The sequence below is a fragment of the Hemicordylus capensis genome, chromosome 6, assembly GCF_027244095.1.
Source record: "Hemicordylus capensis ecotype Gifberg chromosome 6, rHemCap1.1.pri, whole genome shotgun sequence".
In the NCBI taxonomy this organism is placed as follows: domain Eukaryota; kingdom Metazoa; phylum Chordata; class Lepidosauria; order Squamata; family Cordylidae; genus Hemicordylus; species Hemicordylus capensis.
In genome coordinates this window covers 39,117,721-39,144,941 of record NC_069662.1, presented here as the reverse complement: position 1 = coordinate 39,144,941, position 27,221 = coordinate 39,117,721, and the positions used below count along the sequence as shown (strand labels likewise).

At 46.1% G+C, this 27,221-nt stretch overlaps 1 protein-coding gene across 2 annotated transcripts in view; it reads left to right on the top strand.

The window, feature by feature from the left end:
* Positions 1 to 2,532: 2,532 nt before the first annotated feature.
* The window catches only part of KAT7 (lysine acetyltransferase 7), a 38,755-nt gene continuing 14,066 nt past the window's right edge, over positions 2,533 to 27,221 (top strand). Inside the window, exons 1-11 of one of the 2 annotated variants that reach the window (XM_053266507.1) lie at positions 2,533 to 2,844; positions 8,302 to 8,449; positions 9,738 to 9,914; positions 10,396 to 10,635; positions 10,755 to 10,837; positions 14,197 to 14,286; positions 16,606 to 16,704; positions 17,442 to 17,552; positions 22,698 to 22,889; positions 24,077 to 24,166; positions 26,190 to 26,330. In XM_053266507.1, coding sequence (XP_053122482.1) covers positions 2,830 to 2,844; positions 8,302 to 8,449; positions 9,738 to 9,914; positions 10,396 to 10,635; positions 10,755 to 10,837; positions 14,197 to 14,286; positions 16,606 to 16,704; positions 17,442 to 17,552; positions 22,698 to 22,889; positions 24,077 to 24,166; positions 26,190 to 26,330 — 1,386 coding nt within the window. In that variant the 5' untranslated portion in view covers positions 2,533 to 2,829. The remainder of the gene's footprint in view (positions 2,845 to 8,301; positions 8,450 to 9,737; positions 9,915 to 10,395; positions 10,636 to 10,754; positions 10,838 to 14,196; positions 14,287 to 16,605; positions 16,705 to 17,441; positions 17,553 to 22,697; positions 22,890 to 24,076; positions 24,167 to 26,189; positions 26,331 to 27,221) is intronic. The other variant, XM_053266508.1, reaches the window with a different exon arrangement.

The window sequence follows — 27,221 nt, the reverse complement described above, 5'->3', positions numbered from 1 at the left end:
CATCTCACGAAACGCATGCAGCTGGCATATCAGCCAAAGCTGATAAAAAGCACCTTGGGACACCAGGGACCAGTTTGGATCCAGAAGCACCCCTAGACTGTGTACCTGTTCCTTCTGGGGGAGCGCGACCCCATCCAGAACCAGCAGATCAAAATCATTTCCCAAGTTTTGACCCCACACAATAAGTACCTCCGTCTTATCTGGATTCAGCCTCAGTTTGTTATCCCTCATCCAGCCCATTACTGCCTCCAGGCAGGTATTTAGGGAGATTATGCCTTCTCCTGATGATGTTGACATGGAGAAATAGATTTTGGGTATTGATAACACCCAGCACCAAATCCCCTGATGATCTCTCCCAGTGGTTTCATGTAGATGTTAAACAAAAACGGAAACAATACGGAGCCATGAGGGACACCATAGGAAAGTTCAGATTTTGAAGAACAACAGTCTGCAAGAGACACCATCTGGAATCTGCCCATGAGGTAGGAGCGGAATCACTGCAAAACAGTGCCTCCCACCCCTAATCCCCTCAGATGTTCCAGAAGGATACTATGGTATTAAAAGCCGCCAAGAGATCCAAAAGGACCAACAGAGTCACACTCCCTCTGTCAATTCCCAATAGGAAATCATCCATCAGGCCAACTAAGGCAGTCTCCACCCCATAACCTGCCCAAAAGCCAGTTTGAAATGAGTCTAGATAAACAGTTTCCTCCAAGACCGCCTGGAGCTCCATCACCTTGCCCAACCATGGAAGGTTGGAGACAGGCCTGTAATTATTTAACTCTGAGGGATCCAAGGCAGGCTGCTTCAGAAGTGGTCTAATGATTGCCTTCTTAAGACAAGGAGGCATCCCCCCCCCCAATAGAAGCTTTATGTTTGTGAACCGCCCTGAGCTATTTTGTAAGGGCGGTCTAAAAATCAATCAATCAAGCAAACAAACAAACAAATAGCCTCCCTGCCAGATAGTACAAGCCATGTTGGGCAAGGATCAAGAGGGCAGGTGGTAGGCCACACCATTCCAAGCAACCTGTCCACATCCTCAGGAGTCACAAAGTGAAACTGATCCATGGTCATCACATAAGAGGAGCTGCTGGACACCTCGGCTTCAGACTCTGTAACAATTGTGGAGTTTGAATCCAAGTCAGCCCGAATAAGAGAGATTCTGTCCACAAAGAACTCATTAAAAATGTCCCAGCGAGTAATTGTTGGTTCTAAGTATTGACTAAAGGGGGGAGGGGCACACATTAGTCCCTTCACGACCCTGAACAACTCTGCTGGACGTGAACTTGCGGATGTGATAGGGGAGGAAAATAATCGCTTCTTTGCTGCACGTATCACCTGAGCACAGATCTTCAAATGCTCTCTGTGTAATAATCTGTTGGATTCAAGTCAAGTCTTCCTCCATTTGCGCTCTAGTCGTCTACCTCGCCCCTAGGTTGACCACTGCCATCTCCCACACAGTATGACATGATGCCTTTCAACATCTTCCTATATCACTGCTGCCCAATATAGGTGTTTCCCATAGTCTGGGAAACATACCAGCGAGAATTCAAACCGGCAACCTCTCGCTCCCAAGGCAAGTTACCCAGATGTAAATATAACAATGCTTATTCTAACCAAACATGCACAGGATTGTGCTGCAAATTTCAAATTCAGTTGAGAATTACTCCCTTAAGTACAGGAGTCAAAAGGTGTGCTAATAAAAGCGCTGTCATCCAATTAAATAAATATTATGCTCTAATCCTATGCACACTTACCTGGGAACAAACCTCATTGAAAACAGTAGGACTTCCTACTGCATAGGATTGTATTGTTAGCCAAATAATCTTCTGAGTTACAATTAACGTGTACATGAATAAAACAGTAAATAAAAATGCATTATATTTTTGTATTTAGGACATATATACATAACTTCCAACATGTCCCTATTTTCCCATTCACCTGAATGTTGGCAGGTGGTGTGTGTATTATGTATACACGTGTCACAGCACAGCAGGCACCATCGCAGAAGAGGCCTTCCGTTCTACAACAAATGTCTCTTCTGGGATAGGACGTGCCACTTGCCGTTTTTGTAAATACTTGTATAAAAATAATTAATTTTTTAAAAGACTGTTTCCAAATTAAAGAGAGTCGATTTTTTAAAAAAGCAGTGGATCTATCCAATTAACTGTTAAATGCAATCCTACTCAATTGTAATGAAGTCCCTTGAGGTTACCCCGACTTCCCTGGGCCCTTTAAAAGAACAGTCACCATCATTTATTGCAAGCAGGTAGGACACATGGCCCCCTCCAATCAAGTCTCTCTTGCCCAAATCAATTATGGCTTTTCCCACTATGAAGAATACATGTTCTGTCCCAAACGAAAGATGGTCGATCCAGCCTTGGGATAAATGCCCAACCCGTAGGAGTTGTGGCCGCTTTACTTCTCTCATAGGAAACAACCGCGGTGCCCAAACTAAAAATGGCCGCACTCCAGCATTGGAAATGGAACCAATGCCCGCAACCAAAATGGCCGCAGCTCTTCACTCGGCGGCAGCCGAGGAGGCGTCAGTCCCGATTCCAAGATGGCGGAGTGCCGCTGGCGTGAGGTGAGGTTTGTCTGCGTCACGTGACAGGCAGGACGGGGGTGTGTGTATCCCCGTCGTGTGTCCCGGCGGAAGAGTGGAGGGAGTCGGCTGAAAGGTCGCAGCTGGAACAGAAGGGAAAGCAAAGCGGCGCGGCCTGGCGCTGGAGAACCGAAGACACGCCAGTCACCACGGATACAGCCGGAACCAACGCGGCGGCCGGGGCGCAGCCACCCTCGCTGCCTCCGCCGCCTCCTCCACCGAGGATGTCACGCAGGAAGGTGAGAGAGCGCGGACCGAGCCAACCCCTTTTCCTTTCTCTTCTCCTTTCCTCGTTTAGACCGTCAGGCTCGAAAACCAGTTAAAAACGTAGGCCTCCAAGCCCCTGTTTCATCTTGCAACTTGATTGGCTACCGCCGCCTCCCGCCGTATCTTTATTGGCTACGTTTGCCATCAGTCACGCGCACCCCCTCCCTCAACGGCTATTTGTTTCCCTCCACCCCTTCGGTTATCGTTGTATCCCGCCTCCATTCATCCCTAATTGGCCGCACAACCGAGTTTTCATTGGTTGCCTTTCCCATCACTTCCTACTGGCGCGGTTTTCTTTCTCCTCCTCCCTCGTCCCTCCTGTTGCCAACGACTTCATACTTGGCTCTGTGCCTTGAGAGTAGGTGTTGGAGTCGGCTCTGATTGGCTGGAGATTCTGGCCTATATTAGCGTCCACGACGTCCCGCCCCACTCCTTTTTCCTCGTTTCCCATTGGGGAATCGATTGTTGTAAAGGTCCACCTCTTTGTTGTATGATTGGTGGAAAGGGAGGTGTTACAGAAGGTTCAAAACATAGCAGGGAAGATGGAGTGGGTCATTGTAACGGGAAGGGGCGGTGTTGCTGGCCTTGGTCTCCCCTCCACATTTTAATTTTTGATCGCGTGGGTTCCTTCATTATGTATCTTCTTTCCGAGCACGTTTTTAAAGGAATTGCACATTTCTATCTTCCTGGTTAAACAATTATGGTTGCAATTTTATTCGCACTTACTTGACTGTAAGAGGCATGAAATGCAATGGAATGTTTTTGTGTTTGTTTTTTAATTTGAGTAAATTTGTTTAGAATCAGGTTACATGTTTTTTTTTAAAAAAAGGGCATTCTGAATGCAAGCTAAAGGCACTCCTTGCTAACACCTATTTAAAGTGGGGCTCCCCTGCAAGGACCGTGTATAAATTCCAGAGGGGTATCCATATCGGTTGTTGGGAAGAAAAGAGTGTTTGCACCTTTTTAAAGACTGACAGATCTGTTGTGACAGAAGCTTTTGTGGAAGCCCACTTCATCAGATGCATTAGTGTATCCCCGGTTGGCAATGATTAAGATCTGTGTTTTCTCTAAGAGGGATTCCCAGATGTTGTTGACTACAATTCCTAGCATCCCCAACTGAAATAGGCTTTGCTTGCGGATTATGGGAGTTGTAATCAACAACATCTGGGAATCCCTGTTAGAGGGAACACTAAATGAGAGGTACATACATATATGAATACAAAGAACAACATGCAAGAAGTACCCTTAAAGAATTTCAGTTATTTGGATTTCCTTAACAGTGAATTCTCACCATACTTGTCCCCCCCTCCCCCCCCAAAAGGAAGAGTAGGCAACCTTGGCTTTCCAGCTGTTTAACTACAACTCCCAGTTTATTGTGACTGGGGATGATGGGAGCTGAAGTTCAACAACAGCTGGAGAGTCAAGGTTGCCTACTCCTGACTTACAGCATCCCTTTTGAAGGACACAATGAGGTTAGCAGAGGTGATTGAGTATCAAAATAGGGATGTGCATGAATCGTAATTCTCAACACATCCCCTGCTCCTTTAAAACACACACATAGCTGGGAGGAGCATCTTGAAGTGGTGGTGAGCGGGGTGGAGTAGGTATGCACCTGCTCTCCTCTGACAGGCAATGTGTTACGAATCATGCTTCAAATCGCGCTTCATGCATATCCTGATTTCAAAATCTCCATTCCAAAAGCCTCTTGTATGTATGGAAGTTCAGTACAGATGAGTACAGCATATTTTTGAGTTACTATGACTAAACTGTAATCTGGACTTTTAAGACATCGTTTTGAAACTTTTATTTATTTAAAATATTTATACCCCACTCCTCCAGTACACTACTGCTTGGGGCAGCTCACAACATTAATAAAATAGATACAATGTAAAATATTAAAACCACATTAAAAATTACCATTTTTAAAAAAACGTTTCAAATTAAAAGTTGTTAATAAAAAGCTAAAAAATTAGAACTATAAAACTAAAGAAACTACTAGATATAAGCAGCAAATAAAACATTAAAAAGCCTATTTAATAAGAGATGTTTTTATTATTATTTTTAAAACACTGAGGGTGGGACCATGGCGAAGGTCTTTGGGGAGGGCGTTCCAAAGCCGAGGGCCCACAACCAAAAAGGCCCCATATCTAGTCCCTTCCAACCAGAACTCTGTTAGTGGGGGGGCTGTGATCAGAGCCTGAGATGCTGAGCAGACGGCCCTAGCATGTTCATATGAGTGAATGCAGTCCTACAGGTACCCCGGCCTCAAGTCACGTAGCGCTTTAAAGGTTAAGACTAGCGCCTTGAATCTAGCCCGGAAATGAACTGGTAACCAATGAAGCTGCCGCAGGATGCATGTGACACTCATGAAGCAACTTGTGCCCATGAGCATCCTTGCACCAGCTAAAGCTTCTGAACCATCTTCAGGGCTGTACCAGCCATAGTTGGTAAAAAGCACTTCTGCACACCTCCGCTTGTGCCTCCAAGGACAGCATCGGGTCCAGAAACACCCCCAAGCTACAGACTTTGTCTTTCAGAGGGAGTTTACCTCACTACTCAGATGATCAGTTTTCCCAACTCAGAGCACCTCTGTCTTATCTGGATTAATTTTCACTTGTTAGCCCCCATCCTGTCCAGAACAGCCTCCAAACCTCGATTCAGAGCATCCACTGCCTCCCTGGTATTTGCTGACTTTAAAGCTGGGTGTCATCAGCATATTGATGGCTGCACAGCCCACACCCACAGATGACCTCTCCCACAGGTTTCATGTAGATGTTCAACAGCATAGGGGACAGAATAGATCCCTGTGGTGCCTCAAAGGCCAAGGGTTGGAGCAGGCATTCCCCAGCACCATCCTCTGAGTACGACCCTCCAGGTAGGAGCAGAGCCACTGTATAACTGTGACCCCAAGTCCCAAAACGGAGAAACGACCCAGAAAGATACCATGGTCGATGGCATCAAAAGCTGCTGAGATGTCCAGGAGGATCAGCAGAGTCACACTTCCTCTGTTTAACTCTCGGCATAGGTCATCCACCTGGGCGAGCAAGGCAGTTGCCATCCCATATCCAGGCCAGAAGCCAAACTGGAAAGGTTCTAAGTAATCAGATTCATCCAGGGCTGCCTGGATGAATACTGGTTAAAACCAGACCTAAAGGAGCCAATTTATAGCCTACAGTTACATATTAAATTGTGTAGGTGTTCTCATAAGCAGCCCAGATGGCTCAAGTTTTGAGTTCTTATGATGCTTCTTTAATGTGTGTCTAGTACCCATATAACCTGCTCTTGCATGAGGCTCCCACTGGGTCTCATGTCCAAGGAAATAGATCACCTCCACCCCAGTTTAGCTGAGTGCTTCTAGACTATTCACTGAGCCCTTCAGTCCTTCTATTAAAGTGTGCTCAGTTCTGCTATCAGCTTGTAACCCAACAAAAGAGAAAGTTCTCAATCATTGGTCAGGCAGGTTTTTTTTTTGTTTTTGTTTGTGCAGACTGTTTTAAAGGCTCCAAAACTAATCAGGACAGCATTGGCAATGTTCAAGGATACGGTGTCAACTGTACATAGTGTTCCATCTGTATAACTGAAAACCTGATCTCCTGCACAGATGCTCCTCTCTTTTCCTACCTCCCCAGCACCTGTTACTCCTATTGTGCCCCACATATCATTGTAATTTACACAGGGAAATAGAATCGAAGGAGAAAAGAAGTGGGAGGAACTGTGATAAGAGCTGCAAAGCACAACAGTGGAATTTGCTCTGTTGTAACTCAGGGTGCTTGTGTGAATAACACCTCATAGGAAGGGAGTTGCTTATACTTGTTTGAACCTGCAAGCAGGCCAAATGGGAATGTTTGCCTTGATCTGTAATGCATGGCTTGGTTCTCATGCTTGAGCCATCTGGTCTGCAGAACTGCTCTCTGCAGTGCACCTGGTGTCTGCTACTGCTGTGAATACTGAATATGTAACTGTAGTGCCAGCTGTGTGTGAGGCAGGGTGCTCTCTGCAGCCCAGATTGTGTGTTGGGTTGCCACCTCCCCGCCCCCCCTTTCTTTCCTGGCAGGATCCCTAATCCTATGGCAGACAGAAATTTATCAAATCTTCCTGTCACTGTATTGATCTTCTAGGAAGCACCACACCTGTTGAATTTCTGCCTGTCACATACTTGATGATAAAGACACAGGAGTCCTGCTAGAAACAGATGGCAAACCTAACTGTGTAAGCTGGTTTGGGGGCAGCTGGAGGGTGGATGGTCTCTTATTCCCTTCCAGTTCCATGATCATATGATCAGAGCCATTTTTTGAGATCCAAAATGCATGCTGATAATGAGGGTAACAGTCTGTCTGTGACAGTTGATCCTGCTGAGTCAGTAGAGAAGAGGTCGTTTTTGTTGGCACCATGGGCAAGAGATGCATCCAGTGCTGCTACAAAGAAATGATATTGCTGGCTTCAGTCAGACTACCTAGAAAGCAAGCCAGCTGCGTCTACAAAGAAAACAGTTGATTCAGGCTGTAGCTTCTGTTCCTTGGATTTTGAGATCTCATCTGTTTGTTGGGAGGATTAGGAGCTTCAAGCAGTCTGAGGCCAGGAATATAATATATTGGTTCCTCTGAGATTGTGTAGACTGCAGAATGCTTGGCTCCCTTTGTGGTTAGTTCATTATAAGTTGTAGGTTTAGGGGCAGAAACAATTGCAGGGAACTCCTAGTAGATTGTCTTCCATCCCCCCCACTCCCTGTGGTCATATTCTTGTGTCTTCAGCAGCAGCTTAACATGCAGAAGCTGAGCAGGTGAAACGTTTCCTGACATAAAGATAATAATTTATGCATGTCAGACTGTTGTTAAAAGCACAGGATTAGTTACAAATATGGCAACCTTACCCCAAGTGTCTTCCTTTGCAGTGTTAATGAAGTCAATGTCTCAGGTTAAAGAGCAGGCATATTATACTTTTCCTCAGACTGCTATGGAAAGTTCTTTTGAAGCTGATGCACAACAAAGCAAATTTCCTCAAGTTGAGATTGTTCCTGTGGACTTCCTGACACAGTTCAGGGGAGCTGGGTTTGTTCTATAAAAATAAAAACCTTGACAGTGTGACCCGGCATACCTGTCAGTTCTTCACCATGTTCTGTTACAATGCAATCCCTTCAGACTGAATGAAAGCTGTCACCTACCAGTGTACCAATCTGGACATTAAGAGCACATAGAGAGATGTTTTTGACAGCTTCTCTCTGCATTTATGGAGATTCACCAGTACCGTTGCCTGAGCATTTTTCAAAACTGTGCAAGATGTTTCTCTTGTAGCTCAGCGTTGATGCAAGAGCAAGAATGTTTTAATGGATATTTGGTTTTGTTTCAGCATATTACTTATGCCGAGCCTCTGAGGGCACGCCACAGTAAATTACAGCTTCAACTCATGTGTCTGGGTCTCTGGTTTTTCAGAGAAATGCAGGCAGCAGTTCTGATGGAACCGAAGACTCTGATTTCTCTACGGACCCAGAGCATACAGACAGTTCGGAAAGCGACGGGACATCACGCCAGTCAGCACGTGTGACTCGCTCTTCTGCCAGGCTCAGCCAGAGTTCTCAAGGTAGAGCTCCAAAACCCCACCAAAAGAATTCACTTGAGCATCTTTTGCACACCTGGTTCTGGGAAAGAAGGAGGTTTGCAGTGCTTGAATGTTTGCCTACAAGACCATCACAAGTGGGATGAGCCATACAGTATTGAAGCCACCCTCCTCTCTATCCAGGCACAGAGTGGACTTTATTTGAACATATGCTGGTTTTAGCCCCATTTGTCTTTGGGGCAAGCTGTGCCTTGAAGTCATATAAATTGTTGAAGCTTTGGCAGAATGTGCATAAGCTACCTTGGGGAAGCACAGCAGGTCAGTGTGTAAGAGCGTGCCCGGTTAACACTACTGTCTCTGCACTGAGTTTGAACATCGGTGGCATGTATTGATACCTGAGGAACCAGGACTCTGTATCTCAGGAGGATCACCTGAGTTCTGACTGTTGGAATCAGTGTATTTAAATGAGCAGGCATTTGGTTGAGATCCAGCAAAGGGGCAGGGTAAGAGGCATTTTAAAGGACTCTGCTTCAGCAATGTGGTGTTTTCACATTCTGGAAAAGCAGTGTCCTTGCAGCCAGAGGGCTTCACAGAGAAGGTTCATAGAAAGCATAGCATTTTCTGTTCTGACAGCATTGATATGCCTTGAGCATGCATGGTACAGGATGGTCTGAGGTGTAGTATTAGGGGGAATGATGCTTGCTGTTTTCTCCTCAGCATGCCAGGTCAGTGGCATTTGCAGCAGGGCTCTCTTAAACCTTTCCCATAAATAAAAACATGATTCTATAATGCCTGATTTTGGGGTAGGTAGGTGTGTTGTGCTATTATCCCTGTGTGTGTATGTGCACACATGAAGCTGCAATCATTCCAAAAAAGCCTTCGTAATAATATGAAGTGGTCTGAGTGCTTTGTATATATCGTGGTAGTTGTTACAACTGTAAAAGGCATTCCATGATTGTAATATGGAGGAAACGGATTGCAACTGAAAGTGACTTACCTGAGTTGAGATTTGAACCCAGGACCTGCTAGCTCAGACTCCAAACTTTGATTGGCTCTCTCACTCAAAATCTGAGTTTGAGCATGGAGTAAAGTCAGGAGGGAGCTCCCCTCTCACTGGGGAGTTTGTTTGCACCTTAAGACACCACATACTTTGAAAATTCTGACTATATTAAGTCTCAGCTTCAGAACTGATGTTGATGCTGGGTGGGCTTTCTTCATTGGGGCCTTCTGTGAAGGGTTTAGATGCCCCTGTAATGTGGTTGCTGAAGGTGGTTTTCTCCAATGAAGGATTGTTTCTTCTCTTCCCAACTAGATTCCAGTCCAGTTCGCAATCCCCCATCATTTGGAGCAGAGGAGCCTGTTTATTCTACTCGGAGGGTAACCCGCAGTCAGCAGCAGCCGGCACCTGTGACTCCCAAAAAATATCCACTCAGGCAAACCCGTTCATCTGGATCAGAAACAGAGCAAGTGGTTGACTTTTCTGATAGAGGTTTGTAAATATGTGTGTGTGAACTGCTAGACAGTGTGGGCGTGCTGGGTGTATTCCTGTTCTCCTTTGAACTCTCTGTGCTGCATACTTCAGAACTCAGTCATCTGAAGACCAGTTGGTTAGGCTGAGAGGCAGTGGCTTAGCTGAGGCCACCCTAAAAGTAGCTGTGTTTGCCCAACATAAACCTATCACAAGTGGGGTGATGCCCAGTTGAACCCTTGACAGGTTATCACCCCTGAAGCCTAATTACTACCTTTCCTCCTTTGGCTGCCTTTCTTTCTCCATCTCAAGATCACCCTCTGAGTTTTGGTCAGAAGCAGTAATATGTTCTCAGTACTATATAGATTTTTAGTGCTTATGTTTTAATGTGCAGTGGTTCTGTAGAACAGTTTATTTCTTTTAATGTTTTCTAGTGTATTAGACTCTGCTTTCTTTTGTAATGTTGCTTTCTTTCTGTACTTTCTTTCGTAACTGTATGCAGACACTAAAAACACAGCTGACCATGACGAATCTCCACCTCGCACGCCAACTGGGAATGCCCCATCTTCGGAGTCTGACATTGATATCTCCAGTCCCAACATGTCTCATGATGAGAGCATTGCCAAGGATATGTCCATGAAAGATTCTGGAAGCGACCTATCCCATCGTCCCAAACGCCGCCGATTCCATGAAAGCTACAACTTCAACATGAAGTGTCCCACCCCTGGCTGCAATTCTCTAGGTATAGTGGAACGCTCTCTGTGAGCAGAGCTTTCATGCCAGGATACTCTGATTGTCAAAATCCCCTGTGTGCCCTTCCTTATCGCCAGCCTCAAAGCATGTTCCTCTGGTTCTCCACAGGACACTTGACGGGAAAACATGAAAGACATTTCTCCATATCTGGGTGTCCGCTATATCACAACCTTTCGGCTGATGAATGCAAGGTAACTTCTTCTCTTGGCCGTGCAAACAGATCTGAAACACCGAAGAAAGAAGAAGAACTTATGAAGTTTTCTTATACAGAGCTGGTCCACCTAGCTCAGTATTGTCCACACAGACTGGCAGCAGCTCTCCTGGGTTTCATACGAGGGTCTTTCCCGCCCCTAAATGGATATGCTGGGGAACTAACCTGGGATGTTCTGTCTGCAAAGCAGGTGCTCTGTGATGGAGCCATGGTGCTTCCCCTGTAGCAGTCAGAAAGAAAAAGGCATTTTGAGAAGTTGTGTGTGTGTGTGTGTGTGTGTGTGTGTGTGTGTGTGTGTGTGTGTGTGAGAATAACAGGTGGGAGAGGGCTCCACATACTTGTTTCCATCTACCACATCTCCCCTGCAAATTGCCTTCATTAATACTGCTTGGTAGCAAGGAAGTGGTGCCTGGGGTTTGAGAACTTAACTTGACTGGGGTGGAGAGCTGGTCTTGTGGCAGCGAGCAAGAATTGTCTCCTTTGCTAAGCAGGGTCTGCCTTGGTTTGCATTTATGTGGGAGATTACATGTGAGTACTATAAGATATTCCCCTTAGGGGATGGGGCCATGGCTCAGTGGAAGAGCAGAAGGTCCCAGGTTCACTCCCGGGCTTCTCCAGGTAGGGCTGGGAGAGACTCCTGCCTGTAATCTTGGAGAGCCTCTGCCAGTCAGTGTAGACAATACTGAACTAGATGGACCAATGGTCTACCCAGTATAATGCAGTTTCTTACGTTCCACCCGGAGTGCTGAGATAAACAGGTGTGGGTGCAAAATTCTCAGTTTGAATTTGCATGTGGAAACTTTCACTTGCAGTCTCTGCCATCCAGAAATCCATCAGTCCATAAGATCTGAGTTTTCAATTTGTTCGAGTTTCAAACACCAATTGGCGTGTAGCTTTAGGTAAGTTTTAACAAGTGATTTAAACACTTGGTTGTAAAGTTTCCATATTATTGAACTCCAAATGCTTGTAGCAAGTATACCTGTGTAATATGTTGTGCCTTTTTCAAGGGATGTGCATGAAACGGATTTTGCAGTTGATTTTGAGCTTGAAACAAATAGCAAAATCCTCGAATCTATTCATAAAAACTGCAGCCAAAGCCAGCTGTTTTGACAAATCAACCTCAAAACCTTTAGAGTGCCATTTTGAGGCCTGGTTTTTGAGGGAGAGCTGGTCTACCAATTGGGGTCGGCGGGTAGACCAGTCCTCCAAGGAGGACTGATGTGCTAAATCTGTGATGGAGGCCTGGTCTACTCACCGATCCCAATTGGTACCAGCTCTCCCTGGAAAAACAGGTCTCAAAATGGCACAGAAATGGTGCTGTTTTGTTTCAAGCTCGAAACAGACCCTTTATCTTAAGGGTTTTGTTTGTTTGTTTTAGCTTGAATCGATTTGCACATCTTTACCTTTTTTCCTTGTGTCATGGAGAAATTGTGTTTAGTACAATTTATTGAAGCTCTTCACACGATCCATATGAAGAGCTTTGGGCGGGTCTGCAGGGAAGGAGGGTTTAGCTTACCTTCCCTGCAGATGATCCTCCGTGGTTCCCTGGGCAAGCAGATTGCCCGCCCAGACGAGCGGTGGCTCCCCTGTGGTGCACCTGCACCTTGCTTGGCCGCTCCGGGGGTCGGACTGGGAGACACACACACACCCCGAGTGTGCCGCTGCAGACACATGAGCAAAGGGAACGCTCGCTCCCTTAACCTTGTTTAAGAGGGCGGCTATTTAGGCGAGCTTGCTGCCGTGGAGCCAGTGGGCTTGCCCTCGAGCCCAGTGGTTCTCACAAGCGTGCAAAACCAGGCTGGGCTCCCTTAGCCCAGTTTTGCATGCTCGTGAGAATAGCCTCATGGTGTACTTCAATATTAACTAGTGCTGATGAGTTTAGAAGGGGTAGTTGTTCACATTTTCTTATCTTAAGCTGGGGGGAGGATGGGTTAAACTCCTAATCAGCTTGGTAAATAGCTAAAGGGACAACCTCCAAGCTTCTGTCCTGGTTACCTGTCCCCCTCTGCCTGACATCCCCCGTGTACATGCATGTGCTCTCCCCTTCTAGAAGAGCAGTTACACATATAGTAGCCCTAAGAATGCTCTGTTGGGGAAACACAGTGGAGCACACTGTGGTTGGGGAAACACTGTGTTGACTGCCTGACTTGGGTTTGGAGTTGTACAGGTGGGCAAACAGGTGCATTTGCCACTTGGCTGTTCACTGCTTGGTGGCATTCATTTGTTATATATTAGGATAGCAAGAGGTCTGGAGTCAGCTGAAGGGCTCTTGACTCCATAGCCACTGTGCATTCTGCAAGTGAGGTGTTTGTAGGCATGCTGTTTCCCACTTGTGACTTCGGAGAAAACACTTTGTCTGGATCCTTCTGTAAAGTGTAGCATGCGGCACTTTCTTCTTGTGTATTGTTTCCTCCACCAAGGAGTGCCTGTGAAACGTATGTCCAAACATAAAATCGGTAGGGATGTTGCACGTCAAAGTAGTGTTCTTCATCGAAGCAAACTGTATCAAAATTGTGATGAGCTTCACCTGGAATATGCTTGCCTGGTGCTGTTCCAGGAGGCAGTATGGAAAGTGCCTTCCCTACTGTCTGAGGATGCACAGGGTGCCTTTTGCTTCCTCCTAACTAACCATAGCCTACACTATTTCACCTGTAATAATGGGCCAGAGGTTTCTGGTTAATGTGGTTTTGCAATGGTCTCAAGGCCTGGCATTTCCCTTTCTAGAAAGAAAATACTGTTCAGTTAATTATGAACTGAGACTCTGGCTCCAGAAAAATTCCTTTCCTGTCTGGAAAGATCCCCAAATTCAAGGCCTCCCTTATACACTTCCTAAGGCGGGTATTACCATTGTGTTATTCAAATTAGAATTCACACGGTATGGGAAATGAATAATTTAGATGTGAAAGGCAAGCTCTTCCCACATGAGGCTGCCCACTCATGGCATTTGTTGCTGGAGGCCTTAGTCTGCATCCCATGGTCATGGAGGTTCAACTGAGCTGGGGTGCAGGGCAGGGACTTTTCAGTTGTGGCACTTGGATTCTGGGACCCTCTCCCTTGCAGATCCACCTGGCCTTTTCTTTAATGGCTTTTCGACTGGTTGGTTCTATCCCACCAAGCTTTTCATATGTGCTTTATGTTTTTCTTCTCCTGTAGTTCTAACTATTTTAATCTGCTTTGCTTTTAGTCTTGCTCACTTTGGGGCTATTTTATTATTTTTTGTAGTTTAAGAGGCTTTTGAGCCTCTATGTCACTGAAAGGCAAGATATAGCCATTTTAATAAATACGTAATCTGGATTTCCAGGTTATATATTTTAATAAATACACAATCTGGATTTCCAGGTGAGAGCACAAAGCCGAGATAAGCAAGTCGAGGAAAGGATGCTGTCTCACCGACAAGATGACAATAACAGACATGCCACCAGACATCAGGTAATCTTTTATTGTTTATTGTTTTATTGTTTATGTTTACACATTTCTCAAATATGCAATGATGTTGAAACCCCCACAGGACAATCTGTACCTCTAAACTCTTCTAAAGCAACATTAAAATGCAGTTTTGTGTGGAATTGACGTAGTCTTAGTCCCTTATTTTACCATACAAATTTCTAAACCTTTTGGTATCGAAAAACATTCATCCTGTTCAGGCATTATAAAAAGCTGGGATGTTGTACTCGCATGCAGCATTGCCAGGGGCACACTCTGAAGCCTAGCCCCTCCATGCTCAGAAGCCTCTACCCTAGCTGTCTACATTTATGTTTATCTGCAGAGACAAATGCTGAACTTGTGGACAGGCCCTTTCTGTGACTGGAATGCCAGAACTTTCATGGTCGGAATCTGAGAAATATCACACAGAGTCCACAGCTCTGTTGAAAGTTGAAAGCCCCATGTTGACCGTTGCCTCTGTCCTTCCCAGTGGTATTCATTGCTGTTCTCCATGCGGCATCACTGGCTGGCCGGTCTTTCTGTCCTTCAGCAACTTCTGTGCTTGGTCTCCTCCATTTTGGGAGCAGACAAAACACAGAAGTTACTTGCCGGGTTTTGTTCTGGGCGGCAGTATCAAGGCAGTGTGTGTGCATGTGCTTTCAGAATAGGGCCTTCCTGATTCAACCTGAGTGGGATCTAAAATGGACTGAGCGGACATCAAAAAACGTGTGTGTGCACACGCGCACATGTGCACACCTTAGAGCAGGGATCCTCAACGTTGGGCCCCCAGATGTTCTTGGACTTCGTCTCCCATAATCCCCAGCCCCAGTGGCCTTTGGTTGGGGATTATGGGAGTTGAAGTCCAAGAACATCTGGGTGCCCAACGTTGAGGATCTCTGCCTTAGAGGGAACACTGGTGGACACACCTAGTAAGACTGGCCACTACAGTGCCAGGTGCTTGCCTCTCATTGGTGTGTCACTGCTTGTGTGAACATGCAAACACGAAAGAGAGCTAGCCAGCACAGCCAGAGAGACCTCCACCGCCAGTCCTGTATGTCCATTCCCTGTTGCAGCAAGCAGTGACACACTCGTAAGCAGTGGGCATCGTAGAAGCTGCTCTTCCTAGTAATGTGAGTGCTGCTCAGAATCATTTCGTAGTGCCTTTGGTTGCTGACCCCTGCTATACAGCATGGTGGCGGAAGGTTTCTGGCGAGTGGGGAAGAAGAGTAGTGGTGTTATTTCCTCACTCCTGAGCACTTCCCCTGCCACAAACCCATGATTTTCAAGCAGTGCTGCAAGGTTTATGTTACAGGTTGGCCGGAGCTCTGAACAGAAGTGCTCTTGTCTGGGGTATGCTGCACCGTTTTATTGTGCGGGTCCCCACGGTTATGCATTTGTCACACTATAAATGCGAAAGCATTAAATATGCGCCCCCTGACTTCAGCAGTGTGTCTTTGCATGTGTGAGACACCATTTTAGATCCAATATCAGGCCACCTTCATACCCTCTCGGTGCCATGCTCTTCACTAGAAGGGGATTACACGTCCAGCTGCAGCTCACTAACTGATGTGCATGCATGTCGGAATCGGCCCTTCCTCCTTTTCCATCTCCTGTGTGCCGGGTTCCTGGTTTTGGCGCTCCAAGTTCCTGGTTTTGGCGCTCCAAGTCCAAATGGAGCAAAAGTGCAAAAATGGATATGACGTCACAAGGGTGAGCCTTGTCCTGTTCCTCCATCCTGCAGTACTGCATGATAGTTGGGCAGTGACTCACACTGGCTGTGTGGATTGATGAGGAATTTTACACAGGGTGGTTTGGACTGCAGGGCCTGGATGTGTGTTGGATAAGCATCCTAGGACAGCCTTCACGCTCTGAAGTCACCATTTAGGCAACTAGGCAGGGCTGTGTTTCTCTGTACCTACCTGAGATTATCCAGAGTCCTTTCCAGATGCAGCTCTCCTCCCCCATGTAGAATTCAGCATCTGGCTTAGGGCCTATTGATACAAGATATCCTTTCTGCATGAGCTGATCTCCCCCGCCGCCGCCCCCGACAAGAAGCCTGTAGTCTGTTATGAAATGCCGTGCAAGAATCTGTTCCACTAGTAATGTGGTATTCGGATGAGCTGTTAGATCCATGTGCTGGATGCAAAGTAAGCTCCTGTGACACTTTGCATACGTGACATTCTCTAGTAGGAGATAGAAAACAACACAGCAGCTCTCAGCCAATAGTTGCTTTTCTTGGGGTGGGGTGGGGTTTCCAGCAGGTTTGAATTGGCCTGGCTCTTTTGTCTTGCCTGCACATGCGCTCTGTTTCTCACCCCTGCATAGGCACCGACGGAGAGACAACTGAGGTACAAAGAGAAAGTAGCAGAGATGAGGAAGAAGAGGAATGCAGGGCTGACTAAGGAGCAGAAGGAAAAATATATGGTACAGCACTTCCTTCTGTTTTTCTCCAAGAACTGGGGATGTGGGGAGCATGGGGCAGCTCCCAGTCTCACCACTATGCATGGAATTCCACATCTTGTATGAAAGGAACACTCTAGTTTCTAATATCATCCAATCCCAGGGCTCTAGGGTTGGTTATGATGGGCCAGACCTGGTGTGTAAAACAAAAACTAGTGACTTTCCACTAAAGATGTGCCCGGTTATTTTGCATTCCAGTCTCACTTTTTAATATCCCTTTTCACCATCAGCATGCAGGCCTTCTTGCCTTTAGGTCCTGTATGAGATGTTTCCTTTCATCCTCTCTCTTTCCACCCACCCCCCACAACTCCTTGACTCCCTTGCTCTGCCACCCTCAACATCTCTTCCTGTCCCTAGGAGCTGCATGGATCCTTAGGACCCATCTCATCAGCACTCGACTTCTGTTTGAACACATTAGGCTGCTGTACATTGTCTCAGTCCATTAGTCCATCTAGCTCAGCATGGTCTCTCCAGGGTTTTAAATAGGGGTTTTTCCCAGCCCTATCCGGAGATGCCAGTGGTTGAACCTTCTACACGCAAAGCAATACGCTTCCATTGAACTATGGCTCCTTTATTTAGAGCAGGATTGGTTAGCATTCTTTCTCCCAGCTTGCAAGGCTTTGAGGGCAGGATCTGAGCAGATCCACTTGCCCAAGAGTGTGGAAAATATTTTTAAGCTGTTGCTTTTATCATTGCTTCAGGAACACAGACAAACCTATGGCAACACCAGAGAGCCCCTTCTAGAAAACCTGACTAGTGAATATGACCTAGAGCTTTTCCGGCGAGCACAAGCAAGAGCCTCCGAGGACCTGGTAAGTAAGGCCAACGCATATACTGTAAGATGTTCATATAGTGTCCCACAATCTAGGCTCAGAGTGAAACCGTTTGTCCTTCATTCACCTAATTTGGGTATGAATTGCTGTAATTGGACTTTGAGAGACTCAAAATGCTTGAGCAGGCGCTGGAGGAGGCGCACAAGGATGGAGGATTGGTTTCTAGCCCACTGTATCTTCATAGTTTGGCACAAATAACCATTGCATACAAATAGGTAGGGTTCTGATCAAAAAGATCGCCACAGTCTAAGTGATGCATGGCATGGAAAGTAAAAACTGAGATCAGTGGAGAAATGGGGACCTTTGGTGCTGTAGGCATGTGCTAGTGGTCCTGAAGAAGGTTAGCCTGAAATGGGAGAACATTAGGAGAGGGGGCAGAAGTGGGAGCTACAGAGGGGTACATTCTATACAAGGGGTAGAACTTCCAACATTGACTAATAGCTTTGTTGGAAGTTCCCTCTTCTAATGTCTGAGCCAGCGAGGAACTGGAAATTGGAATTAATTATTATCTGTAACCAGTGTCCTCTCTAAAAAAATTTCTTCTTTGTGCTGAATGAGTTTTGTTCTGGGCAGCAGTATCAAGGCAGTGTGTGCGCACGTATTTTCAGAATAGGGCCTTCCTGATTCAACCTGAGCAGGATTGAAAATTAACTCTGTGTGTGTGTGCACATGCACATGCCTTAGAGGGAACACTGTAACTGGTGCCAAGTCCAGGTTTGACGGTTGAACCCCCTGGGTTGTATACTTCTGAATTTTTCTCTGCTATCATGAAGACTAACCACTTGGGGACTTCTGTCTTTTAAAGTTAGCATTATGCCATGCCTCTTCAATACCAGGGCTTAGATCTGTTCCACTGATCCCTAAACTGGCACTAAGGAACTTTTGCAGGCCCTTTCCTGGGGTTTCTGTCTCTTGGCAGGGGAACTTAGTGGGTATGGGAGAGACTGTTATTTGTGAATTACAGTTAATTTGTGTCCACTTATGTCTGGGGGAGATGGAAAAAACATGAGCAGCCTGATGTGGCCAATCTCACTTAATAGAGTTGGTGTGTGTTTGTTTAGTTAGAAATATATCAGTCAGTTTTAGACTCATGAAATAATCCAAGTAGCAACTAAACAGTATTAAATTAAATTCAGTGTGTGAAACCCACGAAAATACATAAAACCAGGACAAACAGAGGATGTATAAAGAGAGCAACAGAGAGGCAAAATGGAAAGCCTCAATTTTGTGGGAAAGCTGAGAAAATAAAACAGGTTTTTTAACTTGCCACAGGAAACTTAGCACGGATGCCGGCTGGCTCGGTTTATGTCAGCTTAGTGGTGGTTTCGCTCTTAGAGGCACTTTGGAGGGGAAAAATGACAAACTGATAAACATTGGTGCTGATCTGGAGACTCAGGTTTTAGGTTGCTTGAGGCGCAAACTGTGCATTAGGGAGAGTTGCTTGATTCTTTTTTGCTGTGTGTGTGTGTGTGTGTGTGTGTGTGTGTGTGTGTGTGTGTGTGTGTGTGTGTGTTTTAAGCTAAAACAGCCTGGGTAGGCTGCACTTGAGAGGAAAAAAGGCATCTGAGAGGAGACATCCTTTCCCTGTTGGTCCTTTTCCAGCTCAAAATCACCCTTCCCTATCTGCTTTTTTTCATTTATGAAAATGAAAAGCTGCAGTGAAAAAGTAGCTTGGAGAGAGTGATTTTGAGTTGATAGAAGGCTAGAGGGGAAAGGGTTAACCAGCCCCTCTCCACATGCCTTTCTTCCACTCAGGGCAGACTATGCTGTCTGGGAGTTTGGGGAGGAAAGAATCACACCACCCCTGTGTCATGTATTCTTCAGAAGCGAAGGTGCGCAGTCGTATATGACCAGCTTCACTTTGTCTGAGCCAACACAACTTGGCTCCCTTTTTGGACCAGAGAAGAGAGTTCTCTGCTGATGTGCCCCGAGAGTTTGTGCCGAAAAAAGACGAAGTGTGAGAAAATAAAACAGCGTTGTAAGTGTTCCCATTAGGCACAAGTGTCACTTTCTCTTTGGCGGCAGTTATATGAAGATTGTATTTGGTTCCCAGCAACATACGGAGGTGTCAGACGTCCAAAGCGTTTGCCCGAAGTGCAGTCTGGAGCCGTTCATTTCTCTGCTTAGAGAGTGCCAGAAGTCCTGGGGCAAGGGAATGAATCTCTTTTCATGTTTGATCAGCGCTCATTTGATGCTTTCCTTGTGAGGTGCACCCTCGGGCCAGTGCTTTGCAGAAAGATTAGAGCCACTTTTGGAGAGCATAGATCAACCAAAGAGAGAGATGGGAGTTCTCTTCAAAGGGATGTGTATGCAGCAATGGTGCGGAATCGAGCACAGTTTTTGTGAGTGGACCACCACCTCCCCAAATCCATTTTCAAAAATAAATTACTATAGGTGAACAAAAATAACTGCCTTATACTGACTCAGGCCGTTGCTTCATCTAGCTGCATATTATCTACACTTTACTGATTCTTCAGGGTTTCAGGTCGGAGTCCTTCCCAGTCCCAGCTGGAAATGCCAGGAGTTGAACCTGGGGCCATTTACATGCCAGTGGGTGCTCTTCCACTGAGTTACAGCCCCATTCCCAACAATCTTCTGTAGCAGCTTTATCCAGCCCAGGCAAAGAACTGTGGCTGCTCCTTTTGACCACTGAGACTTTGTGTACAGGGTAGACGATGTATTCATATTTATGTCAAAGTTCATCAGGGAAATCCCACAAGTTGAAGGACTGTCTGCATAGTAGGGATGTGCATGAACCGGTTTGGCAGTCTATTCACAGACTGCCGAACCCGTTTGGAAGTCTGACGTTTGAGCTGGTTTGAAGGTTGGGAGGGTAGCTTTAAGGCCCGGGGAGGGTGTCCTTACCTCCCCCGTCCGGGTTTTCCTCTCCGGCGCTGCTTCCAAAACCACTGTCGCGGGGCTGCTGTATGCCCTCTTGCCGCCCTGGTCAGCGTAATATCGGAAGTGGCCAGCGCATGTGAGCAAGAGGGTATACAGCCGCCCTGCGACAGCAGTTTTGGAAGCAGTGCGGGAGGTGGAAACACGGCGGGGGAGGTAAGGACACCCCTTGCCTTAAAGCTACCCTGCTGCCTCCCAGGTGTGCCCGGAACTGGTTCCATGCACATCCCTACTGCCAAGTTTTGTAGAGGGAGTGCTTTGGCTGGGCTGTTGGCCTCCCAGATTTCGTGTCTCCAACAGCTAGTTGGGGTCAGAGCTGCACAGCGAGTTTGGTGGTGGGCAAGTTAGTGTAGTGGGCCACTACAGTGCCAGAAGGTACTGTGCCCGATCTCCATTGTTCCCTTTATGTGGTCTTTATCCTGAACTCAGTATTGTAATTTAGTGCCAATTGCCCTCCCCCTTTTTCTGGACACATGTTAAATGTTGTTGTTTTTAAACCCTACACATGTGCATACATGCTTGCCTACACTGACACAATCCTTCCTCTCTTTTCTGCCCCACCTGGAAGCAGATGGGGAACATTATTATCTTGTCCCTAATAACAGAGGGAAGGCAGGAGAGCAAGAGTTGAACTGAAAAGCAAATGTGCAGTGTCTCCTTCAGATTTTTCTCTGGCCTGGTCAATCGTAGTGTGCTGAGTCTAAAGCCCAAAGGAAGCAGGCGTAGTGCCCTTATCGCTGCTAATAGGGCCCTTGCTCATTGTCTCTTTCCACCAACCTTCAGCAGTGTGGGAGGCCCCAAGCAGCAGTAGCAAGAGGTCTAGACCACCTGGGGAGCTGTCCAGTGGGAATGGATTAGTCAGAGTTTTGGTCTGCAGGACTCAGTAAAGAGCTTCTCTGGAGCTGTTGAACCAGCACTGCACTGCTGGTTTTGTAATAGCCAAAGTGGCTCTGGATCTTCACAGGATCCAGAATACATGTGGGGCTAAATGTGCACCATGTCACTGTACCTGAGCCTTGACGCAAGCCCATCATTGTTGCTGCTCCTGGCATCTTGGTGCGATGAAGAAAGATATGGATCTAGGGCGGATCTCCTGATGGGAGGACATTGTATTCCCCACTGTTGGAGCCCCCTCAGCAAGGGTGTCATTTGGGGGCATCTTCTGGCTGTCCCCCTGGGTTATTGTGACTCCATTAGTGCTGAGGGCTACCACAAGATCCTGCACCTCCTCTCTGGGGGAGATCTCATCTGGTCAGAGCACTAGCAGGTCCGAACAATGGTGCTCCTTTGCATCTCCGGGGAATCCTGCACCTTTCGTCCATCCATCTGGGCGAGTGTAGACTTGCACTCTTAAAAACAGCTGCACGGAGCACTGAGGCTACAACAAGGCGGCTTGAATGAACATAGAACAGAACTCTTGGTGTTCACCCTCCAAAAAGGTTCAAAAGACCAAAACCCGTTGGGGGAATGTACAGAAGTAGATAACACTTTAAATGATATCTAGTTTTAACCTTAGTTTTAATTAGATTTAATCTGGTTTAAATATTTGTTGATTTTAATGGTTTTATTCTGTGTTTTTCATTTTAAAAATCATTTGAGCCACTTCAGGAAGGGCAGTATATAAATTGAATTAAATAAATAAAATACACTTCTTAAAACTTGAACAGATTAACAGTAGAAATGTTACCATTCTTGCTTACCACAATTGGTTTCTAAAGATAGCATCAAGACCTCTTGGTTGGGGGGTGAGATGAGGCGGCAGAAGCTGTTGCTCCTAGCCTCTAGTGGGCATCCTTGCATAGAGGTGGCCTTTTTACAAACTGCGGAATGCAACCGTGTGACAATTCTTGTTTTCCTTTTTATTTAAAACAAGTTTCTAGCCCTTAAGGCTTTTGCCCCCTCCCCAAACAGACTTGAAATTGTGTGGGTGGGGCAACCAGTATTTCCAGTGATCAGAGTAGGGTTTCAATGCCATTTACAGCACCTTGCCCTTTCCTGTGACTAGTGGAATAAACTATACAAAATTTGCAACTGCAGTGAAAGTTTCTTAATTAGTCTATAACTTAACACAGGGTGAGAATTCTGCTTTTGTTAATGCTGGTTTCTGATTAGTGCAGGGTTTTTTAAGCTTAGTTTGAGGATAGATTCCACTAATTGGGAACAGTGGTTAGCTGGGATGAGTGTTTCTTCCTCTTTCTTAAACAGTGCTTTCTCTTCTCTCTCCAGGAAAAACTGCGACTTCAGGGCCAGATCACAGAAGGCAGCAACATGATCAAAACCATTGCCTTTGGCCGCTATGAGCTGGACACCTGGTACCACTCTCCCTACCCAGAGGAGTATGCACGGCTGGGGCGCCTCTACATGTGTGAGTTCTGCCTCAAATACATGAAGAGCCAGACAATACTACGCAGGCACATGGTAAGCCTTGTTTTGTCTGGTACTGCCTGGCAGTACACTCCTGTAGGGGGCCTCCTTCCCCTGGGCTCATCACAGGTGCCTAAGGACAACAGTGTTGCCTTCACCATAATGTATAGTTCACTACAGTAAACTAGCCATTTTAGAGCTCTTGTAGATCAAAAGGTGGGGTATATCTCCTTAAAATAAACAAGCCTAAAAGTAGCCGATCGTAAGATAGATTCTTACATTAGATTATTATTTATCATATTTATATACTGCCTGCTACATGCATCTCTAGGCAGTGTACACAGTCCAAATACAACAAATATAAAACAGGATAAAAACAATTTCACAGAGTGGGTTTCAGCGATCTTGAGGGGTTCAGAAGTTTGATCCGCTCATTCATCTTGGCAACCCTTGCTGTCCTTTGCCAATTGAAAATGCCTTTGAGTAATTTGGGGGGGGGTTCAAAAAATGTCCAGATGTTTGATCTGCTCATTCTTCTTGGTGACTCTAGGCAATATTACAGGATTTTTTTGATCATTTTAAAAATAGCATTTTTGGGGGGTATTTTTTCATCATCATCATCATCATCATCATCATCATTATTATTATTATTTAAATTTATATCCCGCTCTTCCTCCACGGAGCCCAGAGTGGTGTACTACATACTTAAGTTTCTCCTCACAACAACCCTGTGAAGTAGGTTAGGCTGATAGAGAAGTGACTGGCCCAGAGTCACCCAGCTAGTTTCATGGCTGAATGGGGATTTGAACTCGGGTCTTCCCGGTCCTAGTCCAGCACTCTAACCACTACACCATGCTGGCTCTTTTTAGGTCTGTTTGCAGTCATGGTTCCCCTAACCGCCTGTTTCCCATAGACATTAATGCCTCGCCAGCCACGGATTTGCCAATGGCAAGGTTTTGCCAGAACGGAACCCTAGTGAGGGATGACTGTAATGTGGTATTCAGTTTAATTTGGACCTGCCTTCACAAATCCGTTACTATCAACCATACTAATATAAATTGGTCAGTAGCCCATCCCTACTGAACAGAAACGGTGCTGTTGCTAGTGCTCCCAAGGCATAGTGTCCACAGGCAAACCCTGTTTGTCCCTCCAGGAATTGTGTCTAACTTCTTTCTGCTTCCAAAGCTGCGTGTTACCTTTGAGAACCCTGTCATTGTAATGCTTGCCATCACTGTCCATAGGCAAAATGTGTCTGGAAGCACCCTCCAGGAGATGAGATTTACCGCAAAGGCTCCATATCAGTGTTTGAAGTAGACGGGAAAAAGAACAAGGTAACTCCCGTATCTGGAGCTGACTTCTGGAAGAGACGAGAACTTGTGCAGTGCGTTTGCCTTGCAGCCATTTGCAGGCTTTGCAAGTGGTTCTGCTGGAAGCCTCTCTCCACCCCTCATATCTAACCCTTAAGCTGCTTATATTTGTCTAGCTCCATATAAGAAGTCACTTTGGTGTGGGTCCCAATAGTCTTACATGGTTTAGAATTATGTGTGCAAATTCCTGGTGTCTCAAGCAGGCTTTTCCCCATCCCAGGTACTTTTAAACTGGAACACACTTAAACTAGAAAAACTGTGTCCCCTGGTGTATGGGATCAAAGAAGCCGATTTAGGCAGAGGAGGGACTCTGTCAAGGTGGAAGACAAACTAGGGATGGATTCCAGAAGTTTGCCACCTCCTTCTTGCAATGCCTTTTGTCAGGTTTGACTGTTTCTAGGGGTTTTCAGATCCTGGTATAGAAATGTAGGCAGCTGCCTTATACCAAGTCAGAACATTGGTCTGCCTAGCTCAGTATTGTCTACGTTGACTGGCAGCAGCTCTCCAAGGTTTCAGGCAGGAATCTCTCTCAGCCCTTCCTGGAGATGTCCGGGATTGAACCTGGGACCTTCTGCATGCAGATATTTTTCCACTGATTTATGGCCCCATCCCCTAAGGGAAATATCTTACTGTGCTCACATGTAGTCACCCGTCCAAATGCAAACTACAGCAGACCCTGCTTAGCAAAGGGGGCAATTCATGCTTACTACCATAAGACCAGCTTCCCTCCCCCCCACCGCCCCAAAGTACAGGTGGACCTCATTATTAATGGGGGTTCCGTTCCATGGTTGTACCACGGATACGGAAACCGCGAATAAGAAAGCATTGATCCCTTTGGGATCATGGGGGTTATGTTCCCGGTCGGCCATTTGCTTCCAGAAATGGTGAAAAACGGCTGATTTCACAGGGGTGGAGTGTAGCTCCTTACCTGTCTCTGCCCCCCCCCCAGTCACGTTGTGCCCCAAAATTGGCCGAAAATTGCACTTTTTTCCATTTTTTAACAGGAGCTATTTTGTGGGTCTGAGTCCTAAAATGGCAGCTGGAAATGACCTCTGTGGTCATCTCCGGTCAATCCCGACCCGCTGATACTTAAGCTCAACGGGTATGTTGGGGTCAGGTGTCATTTTCCTGAGCCAGGATACCAAGGATAGCAAAACCGCGGATAACAAATCTGCAGATAAGGAGGTCCACCTGTCCTGCATAGCCAGTCTCTCTTCCTGACATGTGGCTCTAGCATGAGGCCTTGCTTCATGGACTTTAAGAAAGGAGTTTTGTAGCTCTCCTGGGCTCCAGGCCATCCAAGTACCCCTCCCTTCCAACTGTTGTCCTCTTATCCAATGTTCTGCCTCTCCTGCCCCCTCCTCTGCTTTAGAATTCCCACAGTTCTTCGGCAGGGCTAGAGCAACACATGCCGTGGGATGGGGTGGAGGAGTCTTGAGATGGGCGTCTGAACTGGCTTTAAGTGATTTATAGTTTTTAAAAGATCTCCTTTCAAAGAAAAACTAGTTCAGCAAGGAGAATGGTCTTCGCCTTGCTCTTTTCTCCCCAATGAGTATTCTGAAGGATCAGGGGGTGGTTTTGATTGTGTAATCTAACTGAAACGTTAATAAAATGTCAATACCCAAAAAAGTGTACATTTTGTAGAGACGTTAAGTTTGCACGTTGAGTTTCGATCCAATGTCTGGTATCTCTTTTAATTTGGTTTTCAGTTGGGTGACCTTGTTAGACAAGTGTTAGTCTTTGTGTATTCCAAACTAAAGGGTCTGTCATCAAGGGATGGGGGTTGGCCTGAGTGTGGGACTTTCCTCACTGGCTTGAACCATCTGGAGCTCTCTGCATCAGAGGCAGATCCTCCTCTGTGGCTAACAATGGTCCATAGATGTTTGTGGTGCTTCTGCCTTGCCCTTGAGTTCTACGCTATCTATCCATCTGCTGCCTCCCAGTCCCGTAACTGTGGGTGTCTTAACGCTCCCTTCAATTCTTTCAGATCTACTGCCAGAACCTGTGCCTTCTGGCAAAACTCTTCTTGGACCACAAGACTCTCTATTATGATGTTGAGCCCTTTCTCTTCTATGTCATGACAGAAGCGGACAACACTGGCTGCCACCTGATAGGCTATTTTTCCAAGGTCAGTAAACACTTTTCAGCTGCTCCACCGACAGTGGGAAAGGCCAGGGTTTGTTGTCAGTGTTGTGAGTGTATTTTGATGGCCTAGCTCTATACCTGGAGGTGGTAGGATGTTTGAGTCCAGCCCTGCAGCAAGGTCACATGGGGCCTGGAAGATTCAAAGGCAAGTTGGTTCGGGCAATCCAGGTTAGAGGGACAAGGAAAGTTGGAGCCCAAAGGCAAAATCTAGGCCAGGATAGCTTTTGGAATCTAATTTGGGCAACTTGAGTGGCTTACAGATGTGCACTTCTGATTCCAGAGTAAATTACTTTTGGGTGTGCATTGTGCAGCATAGCAAACACAAGTGCATATACAAAGCACCAATTTCTAGTATGGTTATTTCTTACTCCTACCCACTCTTCCTCTCAGGTGCTCAAGGTAACTTTTCTCCTACCCCTTTTGTCCTATGAAGTAGGCTAGGCTGAGAGATAACAACTGGCTTGGGATCCATCACAAGGGTGCCCAATGACTTACATGGCTAAGTGGGGATTTTAACCTGGGTCTTCCCTGCTCCTAGTCCAACTCTAGCCACTATACCAATGTCAGCTGGGTTTTGTTTTGGTGGCATGTTAACTTTTAATTGGAAGTAAAGGTGTTGAATGCTGAAGTGCCGATGGAGGGAAAACTTGAGAAGCAACTCTTCACTTAAATGTTTTTGAGTGTGGGGAGAGAGGAAAGACATTTTGACGAGGGGCAGGGAGAAAAATATGTTTTGGGAATTGAGGATATGGATTATTGAGTTTGGTGATGGGGGGAGTTCATTGAAATGTGGGGGAGGAACTCCTTAAATGCTTATGGGGAGATCTGCACCCCTGGTTGAATGTGCCCTTATGTGTGGTAGGAAGCACTACAT